At 43.7% G+C, this 26,759-nt stretch overlaps 2 protein-coding genes across 2 annotated transcripts in view; both read left to right on the forward strand.

The window, feature by feature from the left end:
* The window catches only part of LOC111972560 (suppressor of tumorigenicity 14 protein homolog), a 32,301-nt gene extending 27,055 nt beyond the window's left edge, over nt 1–5,246 (forward strand). Inside the window, 4 exon segments of the mRNA XM_070446625.1 lie at nt 2,991–3,078; nt 4,254–4,525; nt 4,750–4,886; nt 5,058–5,246. Coding sequence (XP_070302726.1) covers nt 2,991–3,078; nt 4,254–4,525; nt 4,750–4,886; nt 5,058–5,225 — 665 coding nt within the window. The 3' untranslated portion in view covers nt 5,226–5,246.
* Nucleotides 5,247–19,873: 14,627 nt separating this feature from the next.
* The window catches only part of flt1 (fms related receptor tyrosine kinase 1), a 56,040-nt gene continuing 49,154 nt past the window's right edge, over nt 19,874–26,759 (forward strand). Inside the window, exons 1-3 of the mRNA XM_070446797.1 lie at nt 19,874–20,162; nt 25,232–25,337; nt 25,643–25,854. Of these exons, the coding sequence (XP_070302898.1) occupies nt 20,105–20,162; nt 25,232–25,337; nt 25,643–25,854 (376 nt within the window). The 5' untranslated portion in view covers nt 19,874–20,104. The remainder of the gene's footprint in view (nt 20,163–25,231; nt 25,338–25,642; nt 25,855–26,759) is intronic.

Consider the following 26,759-nt stretch of genomic DNA (forward strand, 5'->3'; position numbering starts at 1 on the left):
TTCTGCCAGGCTGATCCTCAACACGGGGCCCTCAGGGGTGTGTCGTTATTCCCTGCTGTACTCCCTGTTCACCCACGGCTGCGTGGCCAAGCACAACTCCAACACCATCATTAAGATTGCTGACTACACAACGGTGTTGTTCTCTCTTTTTCTCTCTTCTTTCTTTCGTTCTTTCTCTCTCTTGGAGGACCTGAGCCCTAGGACCATGCCCCAGGACTACCTGGCCTGATGACTCCTTGCTGTCCGCAGTCCACCTGTTAGTGCTGCTGCTCCAGTTCAACTGTTCTGCCTGCGGCTATGGAATCCTGACCTGTTCACCGGACGTGCTACCTGTCCCAGACCTGCTGTTTTCAACTTCTAAGACAGCAGAGCAGTAGAGCTACTCTGAATGATCGGCTATGAAAAGCCAACTGACATTTACTCTGAGGTGCTGACCTGTTGCACCCTCTACAACCACTGTGATTATTATTATTTGACCCTGCTGGTCATCTATGAACATTTGAACATCTTGGTCATGTTCTGTTATAATCTCCACCAAGCACAGCAGAACAGGACTGGCCTCACCTCATAGCCTGGTTCTCTCTTTAGGTTTCTTCCTAGGTTCTGGCCTTTCTAGGGATTTTTCCTAGCCACTGTGCTTCTACACCTGCATTGCTTGCTGTTTGATGTTTTGCTGGGTTTCGGTACAGCACTTTGTAACATCAGCTGATGTAAGGGCTTTATAAATAACATTTGATTTGATTTGGTAGACCTGATCACCGACAACGATGAGACAGCCTATAGGGAGGAGGTCAGTGACCTCTCCCTCAACGTGAGCAAGACAAAGGAGCTGATCTGTGACTACAGGAAAAGGAGGTCCAAACACTCCCCCATTCACATCGACAGGGTTGTAGTGGAGCAGTTCCTTGGTGTCCACATCACCAACACAAACACACCAAGACAGTCGTGAATAGGGCACGACAACACCTTTTCCCCCTCAGGAGACTGAAAAGATTTGGCATGGGTCCCCAGATCCTCAAAAGGTCTACAGCTGCACCATCAAGAGCATCCTGACAGGTTGCATCACCGCCTGGTATGGCAACTGCTCGCATCATCTGACCATAAGGCGCTACAGAGGGTAGTGCGTACGGCCCAGTACATCACTGGGGCCAAGCTTCCTGCCATCCAGACCTCTATACCAGGCGTGTCAGAGGAAGGCCCAAATAATTGTCAGAGACTCCAGTCACCCAAGTCATAGACTGTCCTCTCTACTACCGCACGGCAAGTGGTACCGGAGCACCAACTCTAGGTCCAAAAGGTTCCTTAACAGTTTCTACCCACAATCCATAAGACTGCTGAATAATTAATCAACTGGCCACTCTGACTATTTACGTTGACCCCCCTCCCTTGTTTTTACACTGCTGCTAGTCGCTGTTTATTATCTATGCATAGTCACTTTACCCTACCTACATGTACAAATTACTCGATAACCTGTACCCCTGCACATTGACTAACCGGTACCCCCTGTATATAGCCTCGTTATTGTTATTTATTTTGTGTTAATTTTTATTTCTTTTTTTGCTTTAGTTTATTTAGCAAATATTTTCTTATCTCTATTTCTTGAACTGCATTGTGTGGTTAAGGGCTTGTAAGTAAGCATTTCACGGTAAGGTCTACACCTGTTGAATTCGGGGCATGTGACAAATAACATTTATTTGATTTGTTGTCCCCCCAGCAGGTCAATGCTACCACATGTGCCACAACAAGGTGTGTGTCTCCAAGTCCTCAGTCTGTGATGGTGTCATAGACTGCAAGGACCGCAGTGATGAGATCAACTGCACTAAAGCATGTGAGTCAGTCCGTCTGTCAATTGGTCCGTCCGTCCTTCTATCCGTCTGCATTTTCTTTGTTTATATTCATCCAATCCTCAATCCCTGCTCTTTTTCTGTTTTCCCTCCCTCCCTCTCTTTCTGTGTGTCCAGTCCATAAGGGCTGCTCTCCATCCTCCTATAAGTGTGCCAATGGGAAGTGTGTGAATAAGATCAACCCAGAGTGTGACGGCGTCAAAGACTGTTCTGATGGATCAGACGAGACGCGCTGCGGTGAGACTCATTACCACTTATAACACACGTATGAACCTACAATACCAGTTATAACACATGTATGAACCTACATATACCAGTTATAATACACGTATTAACATACATACACCAGTTATAACACACATATGAACCTACAAATACCAGTTATAATACACATATGAACCTATATATAACAGTTATAACACATGTATGAACCTACATATACCAGTTATAACACATGTATGAACCTACATATACCAGTTATAACACATGATGAACCTACATATACCAGTTATTACACATGTATGAACCTACATATACCAGTTATAATACACGTATGAACCTACATATACCACTTATAACACACGTATGAAATTACATATACCAGTTATAACACACGTATGAACTACATATACCAGTTATAATACACGTAAAACCTACATACACCAGTTATAACACATGTATGAACCTACATATACCAGTTATAACACATGTATGAACCTACATATACCAGTTATAACACATGTATGAACCTACATACACCAGTTATAACACATGTATGAACCTACATACACCAGTTATAACACATGTATGAACCTACATACACAGTTATAACACATGTATGAACCTACATATACCAGTTATAACACATGTATGAACCTACTATACCAGTTTAAACACATGTATGAACCTACATACACCAGTTATAACACATGTATGAACCTACATACACCAGTTATAACACATGTATGAACCTACATACACCAGTTATAACATACGTATGAACCTACATACACCAGTTATAACACATTTTTACACCAGTTACTTTCCCCCAGGTTGTGGCACCCGGCCCAGGAAGCGTGCTAAGATAGTGGGCGGGTCTGATGCGGGGACGGGGGCGTGGCCGTGGCAGGTCAGTCACAGATGGAGCGTTATGGCATGTGTGTGGAGCGACCCTGGTAACCAGCCGCTGGCTCATCTCTGCTGCACACTGCTTCCAGGACTCTGACACCATCAAGTGAGATGCTTTGTTATTGTAGTCAGCATTGTTGTGTTCATTCGTTCTTCGTGATGATGATCATCATCATCATCATCTAGTACTCCTCATCATCATCATTCATCATGTTCTTATCATCATCATAATAGTCCTCATCATTGTCTTTATCATCCTCATCATCATCATCGTCCTTATCATCTTCATCATAATCCTTTTCATTATCTATTCATCATCATAAGTCCTTCTCATCATCATCATAGTCCTTTTCATTATCATCATCATCATCATTGTCCTCCTCATCATCATCATAGTCCTTATCATCATCATCATAGTCCTTTTCATTATCATCATCATCATCATCATAGTCCTTCTCATCATCATCATAGTCCTTTTCATTATCATTATCATCATCATCATCATCATCATCATCATAGTCCTTATCATCATTATCATAGTCCTTTTTCATTATCATCATCATCAGCATAGTCCTTATATCATCATCATTATCATCATCATCTAGTCCTTTCATCATTATCATAGTCCTTTTTCATTATCATCATCATCAGCATAGTCCTTATCATCATCATCATAGTCCTTATCATCATCGTCATAGTCATTTTAATCATCATAGTCCTTTTCATCATTCATCATCATCATCATCATAGTCCTTATCATCAATCATCATAGTCCTTTTATCATCTATCATATCCTTTTCATTATCATCATCATCAGCCAAAGTCCTTATCATCATCATCATAGTCCTTATCATCATCATCATAGTCCTTATCATCATCATCATCATATTTCCCATCATCATAGTCCTTTTCATTATCATCATCATCATCATAGTCCTCATCAACATCATCTCATAGTCCTCATCATTATCATTGTCCTTCCTCCTCATCATCATCATCATAGTCTTATCATCATCATCATAGTCCTTTTCATTATCATCATCATCATCATAGTCCTCCTCATCATCATCAGCATTATAGTCCTCCTCCTCCTCATCATAGTCCTTATCATCATCATCATCATCATAGTCCTCATCATCATAGTCCTTTTCATTATCATCATCCTCATCATAGTCCTCATCAACATCATCATAGTCATCATCATCATCATCATCATTACTGTAATAATGATTAGTGTGCCTGTGTACTTCCATGTGTGTCCCTGCATGGCTGTGTGTGTAGGTACTCTGATGCGCGGTCGTGGCGTGCCTACATGGGCGTGCGTGTGATGAACACGGCCAGCAACGCTGCAGCCACCAGACAGATCCGTCGTATCATCCTCCACTCCCAGTACGACCAGTTCACCTCTGACTATGACATCGCCCTGCTGGAGCTCAGCACCCCTGTCTACTTCAATGACTTGGTACAGCCCGTCTGTGTCCCCGCCGCTTCCCACGCCTTCACCACCGGGACCAGCTGCCACGTCACGGGCTGGGGGGTCCTGATGGAGGATGGTAAGAGCTGCCCAGGGATAACGGCTGATGTTGGATACCTGGCAGAAAACAGACAATGTGTCCAACATGTAGCTAGTTACCGTTCATACAACATTCTATAAAGAATGTTCTGTTGAGTTCCAGGTGCTTGCACATAATTATTTTGTAAATACCAGGTAAATACTAACTCTAACAGAACTAGCTATATAAAACAAAGTGTTACTGAGTTCCTGTGTTTGTTCCAGGTGAGCTGGCATCTCTGCTGCAGGAAGCCACAGTGAAGATCATCAACAGAAACAACTGTAACAAGCTATATGAGGACGCTGTCACTCCCAGGATGCTGTGTGCTGGCAACCTGCAGGGAGGAGTGGACGCCTGTCAGGTGAGGAGGGGTTTCTGAGTGTGTGTGGTGTGTGTGTGTTTGTTTTGTCATTGTGTGTGTTAAAGTGCCTCTACATTGTCTTTGTTGAGTTTTATCTGTGTGTATGTTTTCCTGTGTGTTTTCCTGTTTACGTGTCTGTCTGTGTTTAAACGTGTGTGTGTGTGTGTTTAGGGTGACTCAGGGGGTCCTCTGGTGTGTCTAGAGAGAGGTCGGCGGTGGTTCCTGGCGGGGATCGTGAGCTGGGGGGAGGGGTGCGCTCGGCAGAACCGCCCTGGAGTCTACACACAGGTCACCAAGTTCACAGACTGGATCCACCTGCAGACTAAAGGACAGGTCTGACAGACTGGCAGACTGGCAGACTGACTGACAGACAGACAGACAGACAGACAGACAGACAGACAGACAGACAGACAGACAGACAGACAGACAGACAGACAGACAGACAGACAGACAGACAGACGTCTGGATGACATCAGCATGTGAACAGACTCAGTGGCTGGCACCATGTGACTGTAACGGGGGTAAAGAGACATCACCACGCAGCCCCTGCTTTATGATTTATACCAGGCCCCATGTCACTGACATCATTATCAACTGTTACCCCTCACCCCATCATACCCACCCCCTCTTCATTTATGGCCAAGCACCTTTCTTTGTCTCCTCATGATTTCCGTTGTCCTCCTGACTGTTCCTCTCTCCCCACTTGTCCCTGATCATCCCAGTGGTCTGTCTGTCCTGACTGTTCCCCTCTCTCCACTTGTCCCTGTCCCCACTCCTGATCATCCCAGTGGTCTGTCTGTCCTGACTGTTCCCCTCTCTCCACTTGTCCCTGTCCTCACTCCTGATCATCCCAGTGGTGTATTTGTTCTCTGTGAAGTGACCACTTGGAGATGATGATGTGCCTGGTCTATCTCATGTCCACACTGCACACAGCAATTGAAGTGGAATGAGTTCTCTATGTCGTAGTACACACTGTAGCGAGTGTGTTATTATGTCTATTTACATTGTGTGTGCATGACTGTATTTGTGAACATATGTACTGTATCATTGTATGAATATGTACAGTACCAGTCAAAAGTTTGGACACACCTACTCATTCAAGGATTTTGCTTTATTTGTACTATTTTATACATTGTAGAATAATAGTGAAGACATCAAAACTATGAAATAACATMAAATCATGTAGTAACCAAAAAAGTGTTAAACAAATCAAAATATGTTTTAGATTTTAGATTCTTTAAAGTAGCCACCCTTTGCCTTGATGACACACTCTTGGAATTCTCTCAACCAGCTTCACGAGGAATGCTTTTCCAACAGTCTTGAAGGAGTTCCCAAATATGCTGAGCACTTGTTGGCTGCTTTTCCTTCCCTCTGCGGTCCAGCTCATCCCAAACCATCTCAATTAGGTTGAGGTTGGGTGATTGTGGAGGCCAGGTCATGTGATGCAGCACTCCATCACTCTCTTACTTGGTCAAGTAGTCCTTACACAGTCTGGAGGTGTGTTGGGTCATTGTCCTGTTGAAAAACAAATGATAGTCCCACTAAGCGCAATCCAGATGGGATGGTGTATTGCTGCAGAATGCCTCCTCCATGCTTCACGGTGGAAACCACACCTGCGGAGATCATCCATTCACCTACTCTGTGTCTCACAAAGAACCAAAAATCTCACATTTGGACTCATCAGACCAAAGGACAGATTATCACCGGTCTAATGTTCATTGTTCATGTTTCTTGACACAAGCAAGTCTTTTCTTCTTATTGGTGTCCTTTAGTACTGGTTTCTTTGCAGCAATTCGACCATGAAGTCCTGATTCACACAGTCTCCTCTGAACAGTTGATGTTGAGATGTGTCTGTTACTTGAACTCTGTGAAGCATTTATTTGGACTGCAATCTGAGGCTTGTAACTCTAATGAACGTATCCTCTGCAGCAGAAGTAACTCTGGGTCTTATTTTCCTGTGGCGGTCCTCATGAGAGCCAGTTTCATCATAGCGCTTGATGGTTTTTGCGACTGCAATTGAAGAAAATGTCGAAGTTCCTGAAATGTTCTGTATTGACTGACCTTCACGTCTTAAAGTAATGATGGACTGTCGTTTTTCTATTTGCTTACTTGAGCTGCTCTTGCCATTAAATGGACTTGGTCTTTTACCAGATCTTCTGTATACCACCCCTACCTTGTCACAACACAACTGATTGGCTCAAACGCATTAAGAACGAAAGAAATTCCACAAATTAACTTTTAACAAGGAACACCTGGTAATTGGAATGCATTCCAGGTAACTACCTCATGAAGCTGGTTGAGAGAATGCCAAGAGTGTGCAAAGCTGTCATCAAGGCAAAGGGTGGCTACTTTGAAGAATCTCAAATATAAAATATATTTTGATTTGTTTAACTTCTTGCCGCACGGATCCCTTAGCGGGATCATTTTCGTAAACAACCGCTGAATTGCAGAGCGCCAAATTAAAAKAAAWATATATATATATTTATAATCATGAAATCACAAGTGAAATATACCCAAACACAGCTTAGCTTGTTGTTAATCCACCTATCGTGTCAGATTTTGAAAATATGCTTTACAGCGAAAGCAATCCAAGCGTTTGTGAGTTTATCAATCACTAGACAAAACAGTAAGAACAGCTAGCCTCAAATTAGCTTGGTCACGAAAGTCAGAAAAGCAATAAAATGAATCGCTTACCTTTGATAATCTTCAGATGTTTGCACTCACGAGACTCCCAGTTACACAATAAATGTTATTTTTGTTCGATAAAGATTAGTTTTATAACCAAAAACCGCCATTTGGTTTGCACGTTATGTTCAGAAAACCACAGGCTCGTTCCGGTCCTGAAAGTTATACGAAAATTCCAAAAAGTATCCGTAATGTTCATAGAAACATGTCAAACGTTTTTTATAATCAATCCTCAGGTTGTTTTTAACATACATAATCGATAATATTTCAACCGGACGGTAACCTATGCAATACTAGAGAGAAAGAAAATGTCGAGCTACATCTCTCGCGCGCAGGAACTAATCAAAGGACACCTGACGCGTTTTGAAAAAGCTCGCTCATTTTTCAAAATAAAAGCTTGAAACTATGTCTAAAGCCTGGTCACAGCCTGAGGAAGCCATTGGAAAATGAATCTGGTTGATATTCCTTTAAATGGAGGAGGGGCAGGCAACGGAACAGGGATTTAATAAAAGGCACTTCCGGGTTGGATTTCCTCAGGTTTTCGCCTGCAAAATCAGTTCTGTTATACTCACAGACAATATTTTGACAGTTTTGGAAACTATATGCATGTCAATTATATGCATATTCTAGCATCTGGACCTGAGAAATAGTCCGTTTACCTTGGGAATGTTATTTTTCCAAACATAAAATTCTGCCCCCTAGCTGAAAGAAGTTAACACTCTTTTGGTTACTACATGATTCCATATGTTATTTCGTAGTTTTGATGTCTTTACTATTATTCTACAATGTATAAAATAGTAAAAATAAAGGAAAACAATTGAATGAGTAGGTGTTTCCAAACTTTTGACTGGTGCTGTATATTATGAGCCTGTTTGATTTGTAGGCAATATTCTATTTAGATTATATTTGTTTTGTGGTAAACGTTCCCTGTGTAGGGGATAATATTGTCTGTTTCAGATGTACACTGTTATCTTATACTAGTATGATATCCTTCATTGAGACTAGTGACTAAGGCTTCTTTTACTAATAGCCTCGGAACCTGAGAGAGGGTTGCTGCCCCCTCTTTCCAAGATACCAGCGCCTCACAGTGGCCATTGTATGACATTACACCTCAATCATCCAATTCCATTTCAACATTTTTTATTTCCTAACACTTTTTATTAAGATGTAAATGAAAAAAACAATCCTGTTTATTAATTTGTATTTAGATTATTGAAGGAGTTAAATCCATATTAAACAGAGCGCTTATGTGGTATGTTCAATGTGTGTGTTGTCTATTTGTGTCTGTACAGTGTACACAGAAAAAAGGTTTCAAAAGGATTCTTCGGCTGTCCCCATAGGCGAACCCTTTTTGGTTCCAGGTAGAACCCTTTTTGGTTCCAGGTATAACTCTTTTGGGTTCCATGTAGAATCCTCTGTGAAAAGGGCTTTGCATGAAACCCAAAAGGGAACCTGGAACCAAAAGGAGGGTTCTACCTGGAACCAAAAAGAGTTCTTTAAAGGGTTCTCCTATGGGGACAGCCAAATAGCCATTTTAGGTTCTAGATAGCACCTTTTTTTCTAAGAGTGTACCTTTTGTTTTGTTGCCTTTTGTTATGTTGTCTGTCTGCTCATTTGATCTTTGTATGGTGGACCGACAAAATGATTTTACTGTAGTAGGTTGTGAAGCTCAAACCATCATGCCATTGTATGTCTCTCTCTAGATGGCACTATTGTCTATATGTTGTCTGTTGTTTATACATGTACACCTGCTGATTGGACTGCACATTTCACCAAGACTCACTAAACATGATAGATATCCTATTTATTCTGAACAAAAATATAAACGCCACATGTAAAGTGTTGGTCCCATGTTTCATGAACTGAAATAAAATATCCCAGAAATGTTCCATACGCACAAAAAGTTTATTTCTCTCAAATTTTCTGCACAAATTTGTTCACATCGCTGTTAGTGAGCATTTCTCCTTTGCCAAGATAATCCATCCACCTGACAGGTGTGGCATATTAAGAAGCTGATTAAACAGCATGATCATTGCAAAGGTCCACCTTGTGCTGGGGACAATAAAAGGCCACTCTAAAATGTGCAGTTTTATCACATAACACAACACCACATATGTCCCAAGTGTTGAGGGAGAGTGCAATTGGCATGCTGACTGCAGGAATGTTCACCACAGCTTTTGCCTGAGAATGTAATATTAATTTCTCTACCATAATTTTTGAGAATTTTTTTGTTTGTTGAGAATTTGGCAATACGTCCACGTGTAACCACGCCAGCCCAGGACCACATCCAGCTTCTTCACCTGCAGGATTGTTTGAGACCAGCCACCTGGACAGCTGATGAAACTGTGGGTTTACACAACCAAATAATTTTTCACACAAACTGTCAAAAACCGTCTCAGGGAAGCTCATCTGTGTGCTCATCGTCCTCACCAGAGTCTTGACCTGACTACAGTTCATCATAACTGACTTCAGTGGACAAATACTCACCTTTAATTGCCACTGACACCCTGGAGAAGAATGCTTTTCACGGATGAAACCCGGTTTCAACTGTACTGGGCAGATGGTAGACAGTGTGTATGGCGTCGTGTGGGCGAGCGGTTTGCCGATGTCAACGTTGTGAACAGAGTGCCCCATGGTGGCGGTGGGGTTATAGTATGGGCAGGCATAAGCGATGGACAACGAACACATAGCATTTTATCGATGGCAATTTGAATGCACAGAGATACCGTGGCGAGATCCTGATTCCCATTGTCATGCCATTCATCCGCCGTCATCACGTCATGTTTCAGCATGATAATGCACAACCCCATGTTGCAAGGATCTGTACGCAATTCCTGGAAGCTGAAAATGTCCCAGTTCTTCCATGGCCTGTAAACTCACCAGACATATCACCCATTGAACATGTTTGGGATGCTCTGGATCGATGTGTACGACAGCATGTTTCATTTCCCGCCAGTATTTGCCAGCAGCATACCATTCTGCATCCCACTGCTGGCTTGCCTCTGAAGCTAAGCAGTATTGGTCCCTGGATGGTAGATCAGATGCTGCTGGAAGTGATGTTGGAGGGCCAGTAGGATGCACTCTTTTCTCTGGTCTAAAAACATATCCCAATGCACTGAGGCAGTGGTTGGGAACATTACCCTGTGTAGGGTGCCCTCTTTCGGATGGGATGTTAAACGGGTGTCCTGACTCTTTGTGGTCACTGAAGATCCTATGGCACTTATCGTAAGAGTAGGGGTGTTAACCCTGGTGTCCTGGATAAATTCCCAATCTGGCCTTCATACTATCATGTCCACCTAATCATCCCCTGCTTCCAATTGGCTCATTCATCCCCCTCCTCTCCCCTGTAACTATTCCTCAGGTCATTGCTGTTAACTTACCTGGTAAAATAAGGGTTAAATTAAAGAAAGAAATATCCAGCAACTTTGCACACCAGGAGTGAGACCACATTCCACAGGCCACAATCAACAGCCTGATCAACTCTATGCTAATGTGTGTTGCGCAACATGAGGCAAATGGTGGTGACACCAGATACTGACAGGTGTTTCTCATCCACGCCCCTTCCTTTTTTTAAGGTATCTGTGACCATCGGAAGCATATTCCCAGTCATGTGAAATCCATAGATTAGAGCTTAATGAATGTATTTCAATTGAGTGAATTTCCTCATATGAACTGTAACTCAGTAAAATCTTTGACATTTTTGCATGTTGCCTTTATATTTTTGTTCAGTATAGTTGAAATGACTATTAAAAAAAAGTACACCGTGACTCGTGCACACTTTTAATATGAGCACTCAAATCAAATTGTATTTGTCACATGCGCCAAATACAACAGGTGTAGGTAGACCTTACAGTGAAATGCATACTTACAAGCCCTTAACCAACAATGCAGATTTAAGAAAAATACCCCAAAAAAGTAAGAGATAAGAATAACAAATGATTAAAGAGCAGCAGTAAATAACAATCGCGGGGCTATATGCAGGGGGTACCGGTACACAGTCAATGTGCAGGGGCACTGGTGTTGAGGTAATTGAGGTTATACGTACAAGTATGTAGAGTTCTTAAAGTGACTATGCATAGATAATAACAGAGAGTAGCAGCAGTGGGGTGGGGGGGGGKAAAAAAGTATTTGACCATTTTTAGGGCCTTCCTCTGACACCGTCTGGTATCGAGGCCCTGGATGGCAGGAATCTAGGCCCCGGTGATGTACTGGGCAGTACACACTACCCTCTTTAGTGCCTTGCGGTCGGAGGCCGAGCAGTTGCCATACCAGGCGGTGATGCAACCCGTCAGGATGCTCTCAATGGCGCAGCTGCAAAACCTTTTGAGGATCTGAGGACCCATGCCAAATCTTTTCAGTCTCCTGAGGGGGAATAGGTTTTGTCGTGCCCTCTTCACGACTGTCTTGGTGTGTTGGACCATGTTAGTTTGTTGGTGATGTGGCCGCCAAAAAACTTGAAGCTCTCAACCTGCTCCAGTACAGCCCCATCGATGAGAATGGAGGCGTGCTCGGTCCTCCTTTTCCTGTAGTCTACAATCATCTCCTTTGTCTTGATCACGTTGAGGGAGAGGTTGTTGTCCTTGCACCACGCGTCCAGGTCTCTGACCTTCTCCCTATAGGCTCTCTCGTTGTTGTCGGTGATCAGGCCTACCACTGTTGTGTCATCYGCAAACTTAATGATGGTGTTGGAGTCGTGCCTGGCCGAGCAGTCATGAGTGAACAGGGAGTACAGGAGGGGACTGAGCATTCACCGCTGAGGGGCCCCTGTGTTGAAGATCAGCATTGCGGATGTGTTGTTACCTACCCTTACCACCTGGGGTTGGCCCGTCAGGAAGTCCAGGATCCAGTTGCAGAGGGAGATGTTTAGTCCCACGGTCCTTAGCTTAGTGATGAGCTTTGAGGGCACTATGGTGTTGAACGCTGAGCTGTAGTCAATGAATAGCATTCTCAAATAGGTGTTCCTTTTGTCCAGGTGTGAAAGGGCAGTGTGGAGTGCAATAGAGATTGCATCATCTGTGGATCTGTTGGTGCGGTATGCAAATTGGAGTGGGTCTAGTGTTTCTGGGATAATGGTGTTGATGTGAGCCATGACCAGCCTTTCAAGCATTTCATGGCTACCGATGTGAGTGCTACGGGTCGGTAGTTATTTAGGCAGGTTACCTTAGTGTTCTTGGGCACAGGGACTATGGTGATCTGCTTGAAACATGTTGGTATTACAGACTCAGACAGGAAGAGGTTGACAATGTCAGTGAAGACACTTGCCAGTTGGTCAGCGCATGCTCGGAGTACTCYTCCTGGTAATCCATCTGGCCCTGCGGTCTTGTGAATGTTGACCTGTTTATTGGTCTGACTCACATCGGTTACGGAGAGCGTGATCACACAGTCGTCCAGAACAGCTGATTCTTTCATGCATGTTTCAGTGTTTACCTGCCTCGAAGAGAGCATAGAAGTAATTTAGCTCGTCTGGCTCATGCCACTGGGCACCTCTCGGCTGTGCTTCCCTTTGTAGTCTGTAATAGCTTGCAGGCCCTGCCACATCCGACGAGCGTCGGAGCCGGTGAAGTACGATTCGATCTTAGTCCTGTATTGATGCTTTGCCTGTTTGATGGCTTCTGGGTTAGAGTCCCGCTCCTTGAAAGCTGCAGCTCTATCCTTTAGCTCAGTGCGAATGCTGCCTGTTATCCAAGTGTTTTAGTATTATATCTCTTGACACAATGATGAAAATAATCATGGCCTCTAAACCTTCAAGCTGCATACTGGACCCTATTCCAACTAAACTACTGAAAGAGCTGCTTCCTGTGCTTGGCCCTCCTARGTTGAACATAATAAATGGCTCTCTATCCACCGGATGTGTACCAAACTCACTAAAAGTGGCAGTAATAAAGCCTCTCTTGAAAAAGCCAAACCTTGACCCAGAAAATATAAAAAACTATCGGCCTATATCGAATCTTCCATTCCTCTCCAAAAAAATTGAAAAAGCTGTTGCGCAGCAACTCACTGCCTTCCTGAAGACAAACAATGTATACGAAATGCTTCAGTCTGGTTTTAGACCCCATCATAGCACTGAGACTGCACTTGTGAAGGTGGTAAATGACCTTTTAATGGCGTCAGACCGAGGCTCTGCATCTGTCCTCGTGCTCCTAGACCTTAGTGCCTCCTTTGATATCATCGATCACCACATTCTTTTGGAGAGATTGGAAACCCAAATTGGTCTACACGCACAAGTTCTGGCCTGGTTTAGATCTTATCTGTCGGAAAGATATCAGTTTGTCTCTGTGAATGGTTTGTCCTCTGACAAATCAACTGTACATTTCGGTGTTCCTCAAGGTTCCGTTTTAGGACCACTATTGTTTTCACTATATATTTTAACTCTTGGGGATGTCATTCGAAAACATAATGTTAACTTTCACTGCTATGCGGATGACACACAGCTGTACATTTCAATGAAACATGGTGAAGCCCCAAAATTGCCCTCGCTAGAAGCCTGTGTTTCAGACATAAGGAAGTGGATGGCTGCAAACTTTCTACTTTTAAACTCGGAAAAAACAGAGATGCTTGTTCTAGGTCCCAAGAAACAAAGAGATCTTCTATTGAATCTGACAATTAATCTTGATGGTTGTAAAGTCGTCTCAAATAAAACTGTGAAGGACCTCGGCGTTACTCTGGACCCTGATCTCTCTTTTGACGAACATATCAAGACTGTTTCAAGGACAGCTTTTTTCCATCTACGTAACATTGCAAAAATCAGAAAACTTTCTGTTCAAAAATGATGCAGAAAAATTTATCCATGCTTTTGTTACTTCTAGGTTAGACTACAGCAATGCTCTACTTTCCGGCTACCCGGATAAAGCACAAAATAAACTTCAGTTAGTGCTAAATACGGCTGCTAGAATCCTGACTAGAACCAAAAGATTTGATCATATTACTCCAGTGCTAGCCTCCCTACACTGGCTTCCTGTTAAGGCAAGGGCTGATTTCAAGGTTTTACTGCTAACCTACAAAGCATTGCATGGGCTTGCTCCTACCTATCTTTCCGATTTGGTCCTGCCGTACATACCTACACTACGCTATGGTCACAAGACGCAGGCCTCCTAATTTTCCCTAGAATTTCTAAGCAAACAGCTGGAGGCAGGGCTTTCTCCTATAGAGCTCAATTTTTATGGAATGGTCTGCCTACCCATGTGAGAGACGCAGACTCGGTCTCAACTTTTAAGTCTTTACTGAAGACTCATCTCTTCAGTGGTCATATGATTGAGTGTAGTCTGGCCCAGGAGTGTGAAGGTGAACGGAAAGGCTCTGAGCAACGAACTGCCCTTGCTGTCTCTGCCTGGCCGGATCCCCTCTCTCCACGGATTCTCTGCCTCTAACCCTATTACAGGGGCTGAGTCACTGGCTTACTGGTTGCTCTTCCATGCCGTCCCTAGGAGGGTGCGTCACTTGAGTGGGTTGAGTCACTGACGTGATCTTCCTGTCTGCTGGCGCACCCCCCTTGGGTTGTGCCGTGGCGGAGATCTTTGTGGGCTATACTCGGCCTTGTCTCAGAATGGTAAGTTGGTGGTTGAAGCTATCCCTCTAGTGGTGTGGGGCTGTGCTTTGGCAAAGTGGGTGGGGTTATATCCTTCCTGTTTGGCCCTATCCGGGGGTATCATCGGATGGGGCCACAGTGTCTCCTGACCCCTCCTGTCTCAGCCTCCAGTATTTATGCTGCAGTAGTTTATGTGTCGGGGGGCTAGGGTCAGTTTGTATATCTGGAGTACTTTCTGTCTTATCCGGTGTTCCTGTGTGAATTAAGTATGCTCTCTCTAATTCTCTCTTTCTCTCTTCTTTCTCTCTCTCGGAGGACCTGAGCCCTAGGACCATGCCTCAGGACTACCTGGCATGATGACTCCTTGCTGTCCCCAGTCCACCTGGCCCGTGCTGCTGCTCCAGTTTCAACTGTTCTGCCTGCGGCTATGGAACCCTGACCTGTTCACCGGACGTGCTACCTGTCCCAACTGCTGTTTTCAACTCTCTAGCGAGCAGGACGCGTAGAGATACTCTTAATGATCGGCTATGAAAAGCCCACTGACATTTACTCCTGAGGTGCTGATTCTGCACCCTCGACCAGCTACTGTGATTATTATTATTTGACCATGCTGGTCATTTATGAACATTGAACATCTTGGCCATGTTCTGTTATAATCTCCACCCGGCACAGCCAAGAGGGACTGGCCACCCCTCATAGCCTGGTTCCTCTCTAGGTTTCTTCCTAGGTTTTGGCCTTTCTAGGGAGTTTTTCCTAGCCGCCGTGCTTCTACACCTGCATTGCTTGCTGTTTGGGGTTTTAGGCTGGGTTCTGTACAGCACTTTGATATATCAGCTGATGTAAGAAGAGCTATATAAATACATTTGATTTGATTTGATATTCACAATAACCCATAATGACAAAGTGAAAACAGGTTTTTAGACATTTTTGCAAATTAATTCAAATAAAAAATTACATCATTTACATAAGTATTCAGACCCTTTGCTATGAGACTCGAAATTGAGCTCAGTTYCATCCTGTTTCCATTGATCATCCTTGAGATGTTTCTACAACTTGATTGGAGTCCACCTGTGGTAAATTCAATTGATTGGACATGATTGGAAAAAGCACACACAAAAGGTCCCACAACTGACAGTGCATTTCAGGGCAAAAACCAAGCCATGAGGTCGAAGGAATTGTCCGTAGGGCTTCGAGACAGGATAGTGTCAAGGCACAGATCTGTGGAAGGGTTACCAACACATTTCTGCAGCATTGAAGGTCCCCAAGAACACAGTGGCCTCCATGGAAGAAGTTTGGAACCACCAAGACTCTTGCTAGAGCTGGCCGCCCGGCCATACTGAGCAATCAAGGGAGATGGGCCTTGGTCAGGGAAGTGACCAAGATCCCGATGGTCACTCTGACAGAGCTCCAGAGTTCCTCTGTGGAGATGGGATAACCTTCCAGAAAGACAACCATCTCTACAGCACTCCACCAATCAGGCCTTTATGGTAGAGTGGCCAGATGGAAGCCACATTTCAGTAAAAGGCACATGACAGCCCGCTTGGAGTTTTCCAAAAGGCACCTAAAGGACTCTCAGACCATTAGAAACAAGATACTCTGGTCTGTTGAAACCAAGTTGAACTCTTTGGCCTGACTGCCAAGCGTCATGTCTTGAGAAAATCTGAAACCATCCCTACAGTGAAGCATGGTGGAGGCAGCATCATGCTGTGGGGATGTTTTTCAGCGGCAGGGACTGGGAGACTAGTCAGCATCGAGGGAAAGATGAACGGAGCAAAGTACAGACAGGTCCTTCATGAAAACCTGCTCCAGAGCGCTCAGGACCTCAGACCGGGGCGAAGGTTCCCCTTCCAACAGGACAACAACCCTAAGCACACAGCCAAGTCAATGCAAGAGTGGATTCTGGGCAAGTCTCTGAATCTCCTTGAGTGGCCCAGCCAGAGCCCAGACTTGAACCTGATCGAACATCTCTGGAGAGACTTGAAAAAAGCTGTGCAGTAACTCTCCCCATCCAACTTGACAGAGCTTGAGAGGATCTCCAGAGAATAATGGGAGAAACTTCTCAAATACAGGCGTGCCAAGCTTACAGCGTCATACCCAAGAAGACTCAAGTATGTAAATCACTGCCAAAGGTGCTTCAACAAAGTACTGAGTAAAGGGTCTGAATACTTATGTAAATGTGATATTTCAATTTCTATTTGTAATAAATTTGCACAAATTTCTATAAATATTTTTTTGCTTTGTCATTATGGGGTTTTGTGTGTAGATGGGGCGGCAGGTAGCCTAGTGGTTAGAGCGTTGGACTAGTAACCGAAAGGTTGCAAGATCAAATCCCCGAGCTGACAACGTCAAAATCTGTCATTCTGCCCCTGAACAAGGCAGTTAATGTAACGCTCGTCTTTCTCCTCATCTAAAGAGGAGCAAGGATCGGACCAATATGCAGCGTGGGTTGAATACATAATGAATTTATTTAATCAAGACGAACARGAAGAACACTTGATAAAACTACAAAATAACAAACGACGTGAACAGACCTGAACTTGAGAACAAAACGCACGAACAGGAACGAACACACACACGAACGAAAACGAAACAGTCCCGTGTGGTACAAACACTGACACAGGAACAATCACCCACAAACAAACAGTGAGAACAGCCTACCTTAATATGGTTCTCAATCAGAGGAAACGTAAAACACCTGCCCCTGATTGAGAACCATATCAGGCTAATTGAAAATGAACCCAACATAGAAACACATAACATAGAATGCCCACCCCAACTCACGCCCTGACCATACTAAGCAAAGACAAAACAAAGGAAATAAGGTCAGGAACGTGACAGTTAACCCACTGTTCCTAGGCCGTCATTGAAAATAAGAATTTGTTATTAACTGACTTGCCTAGTTAAATAAATAAAAGATTGATGAGGGGAAAAAACTATGCAAACCATTTTAGAATAAGAATAACCTAACAAAATGTTGAAAAAAATCAAGYGGTCTGAATACTTTCCAAATGCACTGTACACACACACAGACTACAGCTGTCTTATACACCAAGATGCTACAACTCATTAATCTTTCTATCACACACACAAACACACTAAAGCTTGTGAGAATTTGTCGGCGAGTAGGTAACCCGTCACTACCATCCCTTCTATTGGCTTATGTGCAATCACTGGAGAATAAACTGGATGAGCTCCATTCGAGATTATCCTACCAACTGGATATTAAAAACTGTAATATATTATGTTTCACTGAGTCATGGCTGAATGACAACACGGATAATATACAGTTGGCTGAGTTTTCCGTGCATCGGCAAGACAGACCAGCTACATCCGGTAAGACAAGGGGTGGTGCTGTGTGTCTATTTGTCTGGTGCGTGATGTCTAATATTAAGGAAGTCTTGAGGTATTGCTTGCCTGAGATAGAGTACATGATCATAAGCTGTAGACCACACTACCTACAAAGAGAATTTTCATCTATATTTTTCGTAGCTGTCTATTTACCACCACAAACCAATGATGACACTAAGACCGCACTCAACAAGCTGTAAAAGGTCATAAACACAAAAATGCTCATCCAGAAGCGATGCTCCTAGTGGCCGGGGGCTTTAATGCAGGCAAACTTAAATGGGTTTTACCTAATTTCACATGTGCAACAAGAGGGGGAAAAAAACGCCTTTCTAGGGAGTTTTTCCTAGCCACCGTGCTTCTACACCTGCATTGCTTGCTGTTTGGGGTTTTAGGCTGGGTTTCTGTACAGCACTTTGAGATATCAGCTGATGTAAGAAGGGCTATATAAATAAATTTGATTTGATTTGATCCATGGCTTCTGGTTGGGTGTGTACGTACAGTCAATGTGGGGACGACGTCCTCGATGTACTTATTGATAATAAGCCAGTAACTGATGTGGTGTACTCCTCAATGCCATCGGAAAGAATCCCAGAACATATTCCAGTCTGTGCTCGCAAAACTGTCCTGTAGTTTAGCATCTGCTCAATCTGACCACTTTTTATAGACCAAGTGGTCCATTTGTGGCTAGATGGTATACAGCTATGGACGGAAGTGACTTTTCATAGCAGGTTAGGATAGCATTTTAGCCAGCCCTAACCACCCTAACCTTTTTCCTAACCTTAACCTAATTATCCTGACCGGCTAGGTTGATTATCCTAGCCTGCAGCGTATGTTCTCATAACCTGATATGAAAGATCACTTCAGTCAGTAGCTGTGTACCATCTAGTCAAAACTCTTGCCAGTCCTACTGTTATGCTGTTGCCATGAATACGTGAATGAATTATGTGCGTCCCTGACACCAGGTAAGGTAATGCCATGGGCATACACCCACCACTGTCATAGGGGACCTGGGTGGGGGAGATACAGTAGATAGACATTGGTGGTCCAATCAAAAGCTGGTAATTGTCTCAAGAAAGTCTCACCTGTTGGCGATATACCCTATTGCCTACGTGCCACTTTTCCCGCAGCCACCCAGGTCACTGCGATTTAGGCAGCAGTGGCGCGTAATTGCTTGGGTATGCTTATGTTTACTCACTGTTTTTGAGTAAATCGTATGGTTATCTAATGTTTGTGGGTCAGACAGGGTATCAGTATCATTACTTCATCTTCATTGTTTCAATTAGTCTAGAGTGACTGTGTAAGAATGGGTACTGTACGGGTGGGACTCGGCTTTTACGCGCCATGGGTGTGGCGATGGGACGTCACGGGAAGGCCCGTTATCCGCTTGCTATGGGAACTGTATAAAACCGGTGCCCACGATCACATTGGGAAAAAGGTTTACTGGAGTTGATGCGCGGTGTTCTGTAGCGTCTCCCACGGTTCTCCTTTCCTCTATTCGGGAAACCTCTCCTACTCGTCAGAATCAATGCGAATCAGCAGCGATAGGCGCGCTGATGCTGTGTGGTCTGTAGCTTTCTATTCTCTGGAGAATAAGGACTAAACTCTCTGTTACACGTTTCTTCTTGCATAGCTCTTCAGTGCAACGGGGAAGACAGACAACATGATTTGCTTTATCTTCGTGGTTCTATGTGGATTGTCTGGCAGTGCGCTCGCAAAAGGTAAGTAGAGAGTTCACTGATTGATGAAACTATCAACTGCACGAATATGCAACAGCCCGCTCCCCATAGGGCGCACGCTCACTATCCCTATTCGGTCGCCTTCGGACAAATCACACAAATCATTCCTTATTCAAGTGTGCTTATATTTATGATTTCATGTGTTCATGTTTTAAATAAATATCAATAGTTGATAATAATATCAAATTAAATATCAATATTTCTTTATCAATTTATTATGGACACAGTGAGGCATGATGCGTAATTATTGTCTAAATGCTTGACGCAGGATGTCCGCATAGGTTGCCAACTTGCCATCTTTTAGTAGTAGTCCTATTGTGCAAGACCATGTAAGATGGATTGCCACATAATCAGGAGGAACGTGCGTACTGTCACAGTAAAGAGATAGTATTGACGCCAGGGGAACATTCTTCAAACACMTGGCACTTGGCAGACAGTTTAGCCAGCATCCCGAGCTTTGAACATAACGGGCCAAGGCTTCTTGACGCTATTCCGTCGACTGTCTCATTAATCGGCCCATTGAGAGATCAGTGTGGTCATATAGCACGGGTGGTTGAAGAAGTGCGCTTCTTTTACAGCTAACTGTTGTTTAGTAGATAAGCCTTGTCCTGTGGGATAGTTGTTTGGATAACGGAGAGCTCTGTGGCCCTGCTTTCTATCCGCCTTTCTGTGCGCTCTTTGACCCGGGTTGAATCGGCACACACAGGGCGTTAGGCTACTTCCTGACGCTGATGAGTTTGTGAAATGGAAGTTCTAATATAAATGAGTGTGGGGTCATGACCAACGCAAGGAAACTTTCTAGAGCGCAGGAACTGGCGCTAATCAGCGCTTATGGCTAAAACAGACGCACGGGGAGGAAACTGAGGTGAACTGGCTCGAACTGGCTCCTGTGTGCGTGAAGTATGGACGCAGCGCATATGGTTATTGGTCAACAACTTTATACTATACTGAACAAAAATATAAACGCAACATGCAACAATTTAATTAATTGCAAAAATGTCAAAGATTTTACTGAGTTACAGTTCATATGAGGAAATCAGTCAATAGAAACACATTCATTAGGCCCTAATCTATGGATTTCACATGACTGGGAATACAGATATGCATCTGTTGATCACAGATACCTTAAAAAAATGGGCCTCACAATGGGCCTTAGGATCAACTTGCCACCGATCAAATGCTATTGTGTTTGTTGTCCGTAGCTTATGCCTGCCCATACCATAACCCCAGTACCACCATAGGGCACTCTGTTCACAACATTGACATCAGCAAACCGCTCACCCACATGACGCCATACATGTGGTCAGTGTTTGTGAGGCCAGTTGGATGTCCAAATTCTCCCAAACTATGTTGAAGGCGGCTTATGGTAGATAAATGAACATTAAATTGTTTGTCAACCGCTCTGGTGGACATTCCTSCAGTCAACGTGCCAATTGTAGCTTCCTTAAAACTTGAGACATCTGTGGCATTGTGTTGTGTGACAAAACTACACATTTTAATGCACGATATTTGAATGGGAATGGTGCAGGTTACCCATGTAGCATATAATGTTCTGAGAACTATATGTTTCTTAGGTGGGAATTTCACATAGAGAATGATTGAGGCCTCTGGTGGCCAAAAGGCCGTTTTAGCATGGGCTTCCACCAAGCTTCCACCATTTAAAAGTAGTCAACTAGGTGGTGATTCCTAAGGGTTGTAGCCTCAATGGCACTGCCCATGCTGTCACAGATGCTATAATATCACAGATATAAAGATGAGTCCTCTATCTATCTCTATGGAATTCCAGTACTTCAGCATWGCGTTTCCTACAGGTTTCTTCATTGTTCTATTTAAAGTAAGGATCTCAAATTGTTCCAAGAATGTTAAGAAACAACGTTCTTCTGTGTGAATTTCAGTACTTCAGCATAGCGTTTTCTACAGGTTTCCTCATGGTTCTATTTAAAGTCATGTTCTCAGAACATTAAGAAAACTTTCTATAAAAACCACAAGAAAACATTAGTAACATTCAAAGAACGTTCTAAGAATGTTATTTAAGAACATACATTCTGTTCTCAGCGGAGAAAATCCTCTCTCTGTTCTTTATCTTGTTAAGTGTGTTCATGTGCGTTGGTTTGCATCTCACTGACTTCATGCCACAATAAAAAGTAAATGTGTTTGCATAATTAATGCCTAAGCAAATTAGTTTCCATGTGTCCTATCTGTGCTTGGAGTTCACAACAGTTAACCCAAACTAAGCTAGCCATGTTATTAGAAGTCTTATTGTAACATGCTCTCAGAACTTTATTTAATTACATTCAAATAACCTATAATATTGTTTCTCAGAGCGTTGATAAAACTTCCCAGGAAAACGTTCAGGGAACCATAGAACCTTCCGGTTTTACGGTCAGGAAACAATATTTATGGCTTCGTTGCCAGAACCAATGGGAAACCAAAGATTTACGCTCCCACAACTTCCAAGGAACTAAATGTGCTAGTTGGGATTTACCATACTGTTTCCATTTCTAAATACTGTGTTATTTTGTGTGTCAGACTTTTTTTCTTCTGTATTTAACTAGGCAAGTCAGTATTTAATTAGGCAAGTCAGTATTTAACTAGGCAAGTCTGTACTTAACTAGGCAAGTCAGTATTTAACTAGGCAAGTCATTTTTATTTACAATGATGGCCTACCGGGGAACAGTGGGTTAACCAACTTGTTCGGGGGCAGAATGACAGATTTTTACCTTGTCAGCTCAGAGATTTCGGTTACTGGCCCAACGCTCTAACCACTAGGTTACCTGCTGCCCCAGATAAGGATCTGAAAATAATGATTTGTACCATGTGAACACAAGACATCAAAGGTCAAGCATTATTATTTCCCTCTAATGATATGCAAATGTCACCACACTTTGTAAAACAACTTCTGTGGTTTACATAATTGGAATAACATGTACAACACATGAGGAAAAACATGTCAATTTTTTTTATTGTAATCTACATTCAGCTCATGATCTTATTCCTGTCGTGCAGGCACATTCTGGGGTTTCAAATGGTCATGTCCTTGAAGTGCATGAGATCCAACACTAGGGTTTGTTGGATGAAAGCTCCAGCTGTATTGAGTGAAATGGGAAGGGACTTTCTGTCCAATTCACAGCCTGTTGAAATGCCCCTTGGGCCCGTGCTGAGAGAGACTTGACTTCCCTTCCTCCTTTAAACTATTTACCCCAACATATAGACTCTGCGGCAGGACTCTGGGTGTGTGTATTCGTGTGTGTGTGTGTGTGTGTGTGTGTGTGTGGGTGTGTGTGTGTGTGTGTGTGTGGTGTGTGTGTGTGTGTGTGTGTGTGTTGTGCGTGCGCGTGCGTGTGCGTGTGCTGTGCGGTCGTATGACTCAGAGTGGAAGCAGAGGAAACACTACCAGAGTGAGTAAAATTAGAGCATCCACTGGTAACCAAGACAATGAGTAGTAGTAATGGGGTTGCATTTGTATTGTCCAGCTGAGGTGGAACTCAACTCATGCATCATCATAAGGTCAACCTCATTTGAGGGTTGCTAGTGACTGAGGGGTCAGATAATGGTCGTAGAGCAATGATGTGTTTGATCAGGAAGATAGCAGAGAGGATAGTATACTGGCACACTTTTGGTAAATTGAACGTGCTTGACATGCTGGTTATGACGTGGAGGACCCAAAGAAAGCCTTTACTCAAAGCAGGAGAGTGAAATGACTGTTAGAAGCCCTGAGGACCTGGACCACACCCAGTCTGCTGTACTATGACAAGTTATAAACCACATCATATCAGTCATCAGTACCCTGCTGTTGGCTCAAGCCACAACTCATTGGTAATTTGTAACACATAAATCATCTCCTTTAAATAACGGCTTGCAACAGTAAAAACACACTTGATTTCCTGGAAATAGATTTTTAGATCACTCAATACATTGCTACGCATAATTTCCTTTTTTCCTGTTATAGCTATATCAATTTAATCAAGTGCACAGTATAGGGAATTAGGTTTAGGATCCAAAAGTGTGAATTAGGTTCCATTTATGAGTTGGCTGGTTTAAGGACGTGTCTGTGTGAATGTTTCTGTTTGGACTGAGAGGAAGGAAGGGTGGATGGACAGCATCATTTATCTCTCATTAATAATCCTCACTTACCATGGAGTAGAGCATTGCTTTTATTTAATAAACAAAAGTGACACTGCTTACGCATTTCCACTTTGGTCCTCAAGTGGTTTAGTGGCATGGGAACGAGGAGGTGACGAGGGTCTGGTGTTTCTGCCTGGGAGTGTCTATGATGAGGCTGTCAGTTGATCTGTCAACACCACTAGTGTTGTGGTCAGTTGTTGTATTGTTCTCTGGTATTTATTGGTTCATGTTGTTGTGTCCAGCATAGCTCTGGACCACGGTGTTAGTGTGCATTCCTTCATGAAGGAAATCATTTGCACTAACCCCCTGGACCAGAGCTATGGTCAGTAGTGTAACAGTGAGTGGTCAGTGGTATTATTGGCTAATATGGTGGGAGTGGTTGAATTTGTTAGAATAGGTGCCATCGTGTTGTTATCACTTGTGTGCCATCGTAGTGGCTAGTAGTTTTGCGAAATTCAACCTGTATATATGAGTATATTGCAAAGTTGATTCAGATTTTCATGAGGAAATATGTTGATCAGTCACTGATTGTTATGAGCAAAGAGCAATGTATGGGGGCCTGCCTGGCCTGCAGCCTTTAAGACATCTCTGTTCTCTCTCCCACGTAAAGCCAATAAGACATCCTCTCTGTTCTCTCTCCCACGTAAAGCCAATAAGACATCCTCTCTGTTCTCTCTCCCAGGTAAAGCCAATAAGACATCCTCTCTGTTCTCTCTCCCAGCTAAAGCCAATAAGACATCTCTGTTCTCTCTCCCAGGTAAAGCCAATANTCCCAGGTAAAGCCAATAAGACATCTCTGTTCTCTCTCCCAGGTAAAGCCAATAAGACATAATCTATGTTCTCTCTCCCAGGTAAAGCCAATAAGACATCATCTCTGTTCTCTTTCCCAGGTAAAGCCAATAAGACATCTCTGTTCTCTCTCCCAGGTAAAGTGGAGAGGGAGCCTAAGGGGAAGTTCAGTGTTCCTGTTCTGGATGTGAAGAGTCGACAGCTGGTCCTGGAGGCCAACCAGACGCTGACGATCCACTGCAGGTGAGTCTCTCTGGAGTCAAAGGTTAGAGGTCAGAGGTGATAGGTTGCGGGAATGGGTGGGAGGGCAGTCAGTGCAGATCAGTGAGCGCTGCTCGGGGGTCGGGGTGGGGTGGTTGTAGGTTAGTGAAAGGGGTCAAGTGGGAAATGTCAAGATAAAGGAAAGATTGTCTACCTAGACTTATTCACTGATCAGATTAGCTTTTATATACACCTTTTAAATACACCTTTTTATGGTCAGCTTTCAGAAGTTGTGATGCAATGAGAGAGATGAAATGTTTTACAGCAATCTACCTTTGACCAATCAGGGGTCGATGGGAGCTGTCGTGGGTGTTCCCTGGAGGTGTGGCCAGAGATAAAGAGAGTGTGCAATTGGAGGATTCTCGCTGTGGGAGGCAGAGCCAGCATTACTGCAGCCAACTGATTATTAGCTCAGCACAGGCCCAGCACACAGGATCGTTCCGGTGTCGGTACAGCCATCGGACCCGCAGGCAGAGTGCTGTCTACATCTATGTCACAGGTAACATTTAACAACTACCAACTCACTCTGGGATTCACTCATTACAGTGTCCTGTACTCCCAAGTCCCTGTCAGTGCCACTCTGTCACAAATGCTAGAGCTCAGGAAATGGAAATAAGGTTTAGGATATGAATCATCTGTCCACCTCTTTCTCACTGATGCACCCTCTCTGTTAAACTCTCTCTGTCTCGCTCTCTCTCCCTCTCGCTCGCTCTSTTTCTCAATTACACTTTCTCTCTCACCCTCTCTCTTTATCTCTCCCTCCTCCCCCCACTCTCTCCCTCTCTCTCTCCCCATTGATGGAGTGGTCTCTCTCTCTCTCTCTCTCTTCTCTCTCTCTCTCTCTCTCTCTCTCTCTCTCTCTCTCTCTCTATTCCCCCTCTCTCTATTCCCCCTCTCTGATGGAATGGTCAGTCAATCTCTTGCTCACTCTGTCTCATTGTTTATGTGCTTAGGTTCAACAAAATATAGTGGCAGTGGGTGCTAAATACACACCAATACCAGAGAGTAATGTATATCTCAACACTGTTTGTACCAACAATACATCCTATGACTCTGGCACAGTTTCTCCCCCTTAGCCTGTCTCTTTTCTCAGCCTCCCTCCCTCTCTCCCTCTACTAGGTCTATATATAAAAGCTTTTTACTTTCGTTTACGTGCTACCTTATTCCTCAGGGCCAGGAATAGCCCAGCTGCTGAAATGCTCAGGTTTGGGCAGAGTTTCCCAGGGCACCAGGCTTATCTGCTCCCTCAGCCCTGCTCACAGCATCCTGTGCTTGGGGACGGGAGGAGGCTGCGGGGGGTGGAGGTGGGAGGGGAGCTGGAGGTCTATAGACAGGGGGGGGGGGGGTCTCTGGTTCTGTTCAAAGGTGGCAGGAGGGAAGGTGGGAGGTAAGGGGGGTGAAATA

This window comes from Salvelinus sp. IW2-2015, linkage group LG14, assembly GCF_002910315.2.
Source record: "Salvelinus sp. IW2-2015 linkage group LG14, ASM291031v2, whole genome shotgun sequence".
NCBI lineage: Eukaryota > Metazoa > Chordata > Actinopteri > Salmoniformes > Salmonidae > Salvelinus > Salvelinus sp. IW2-2015.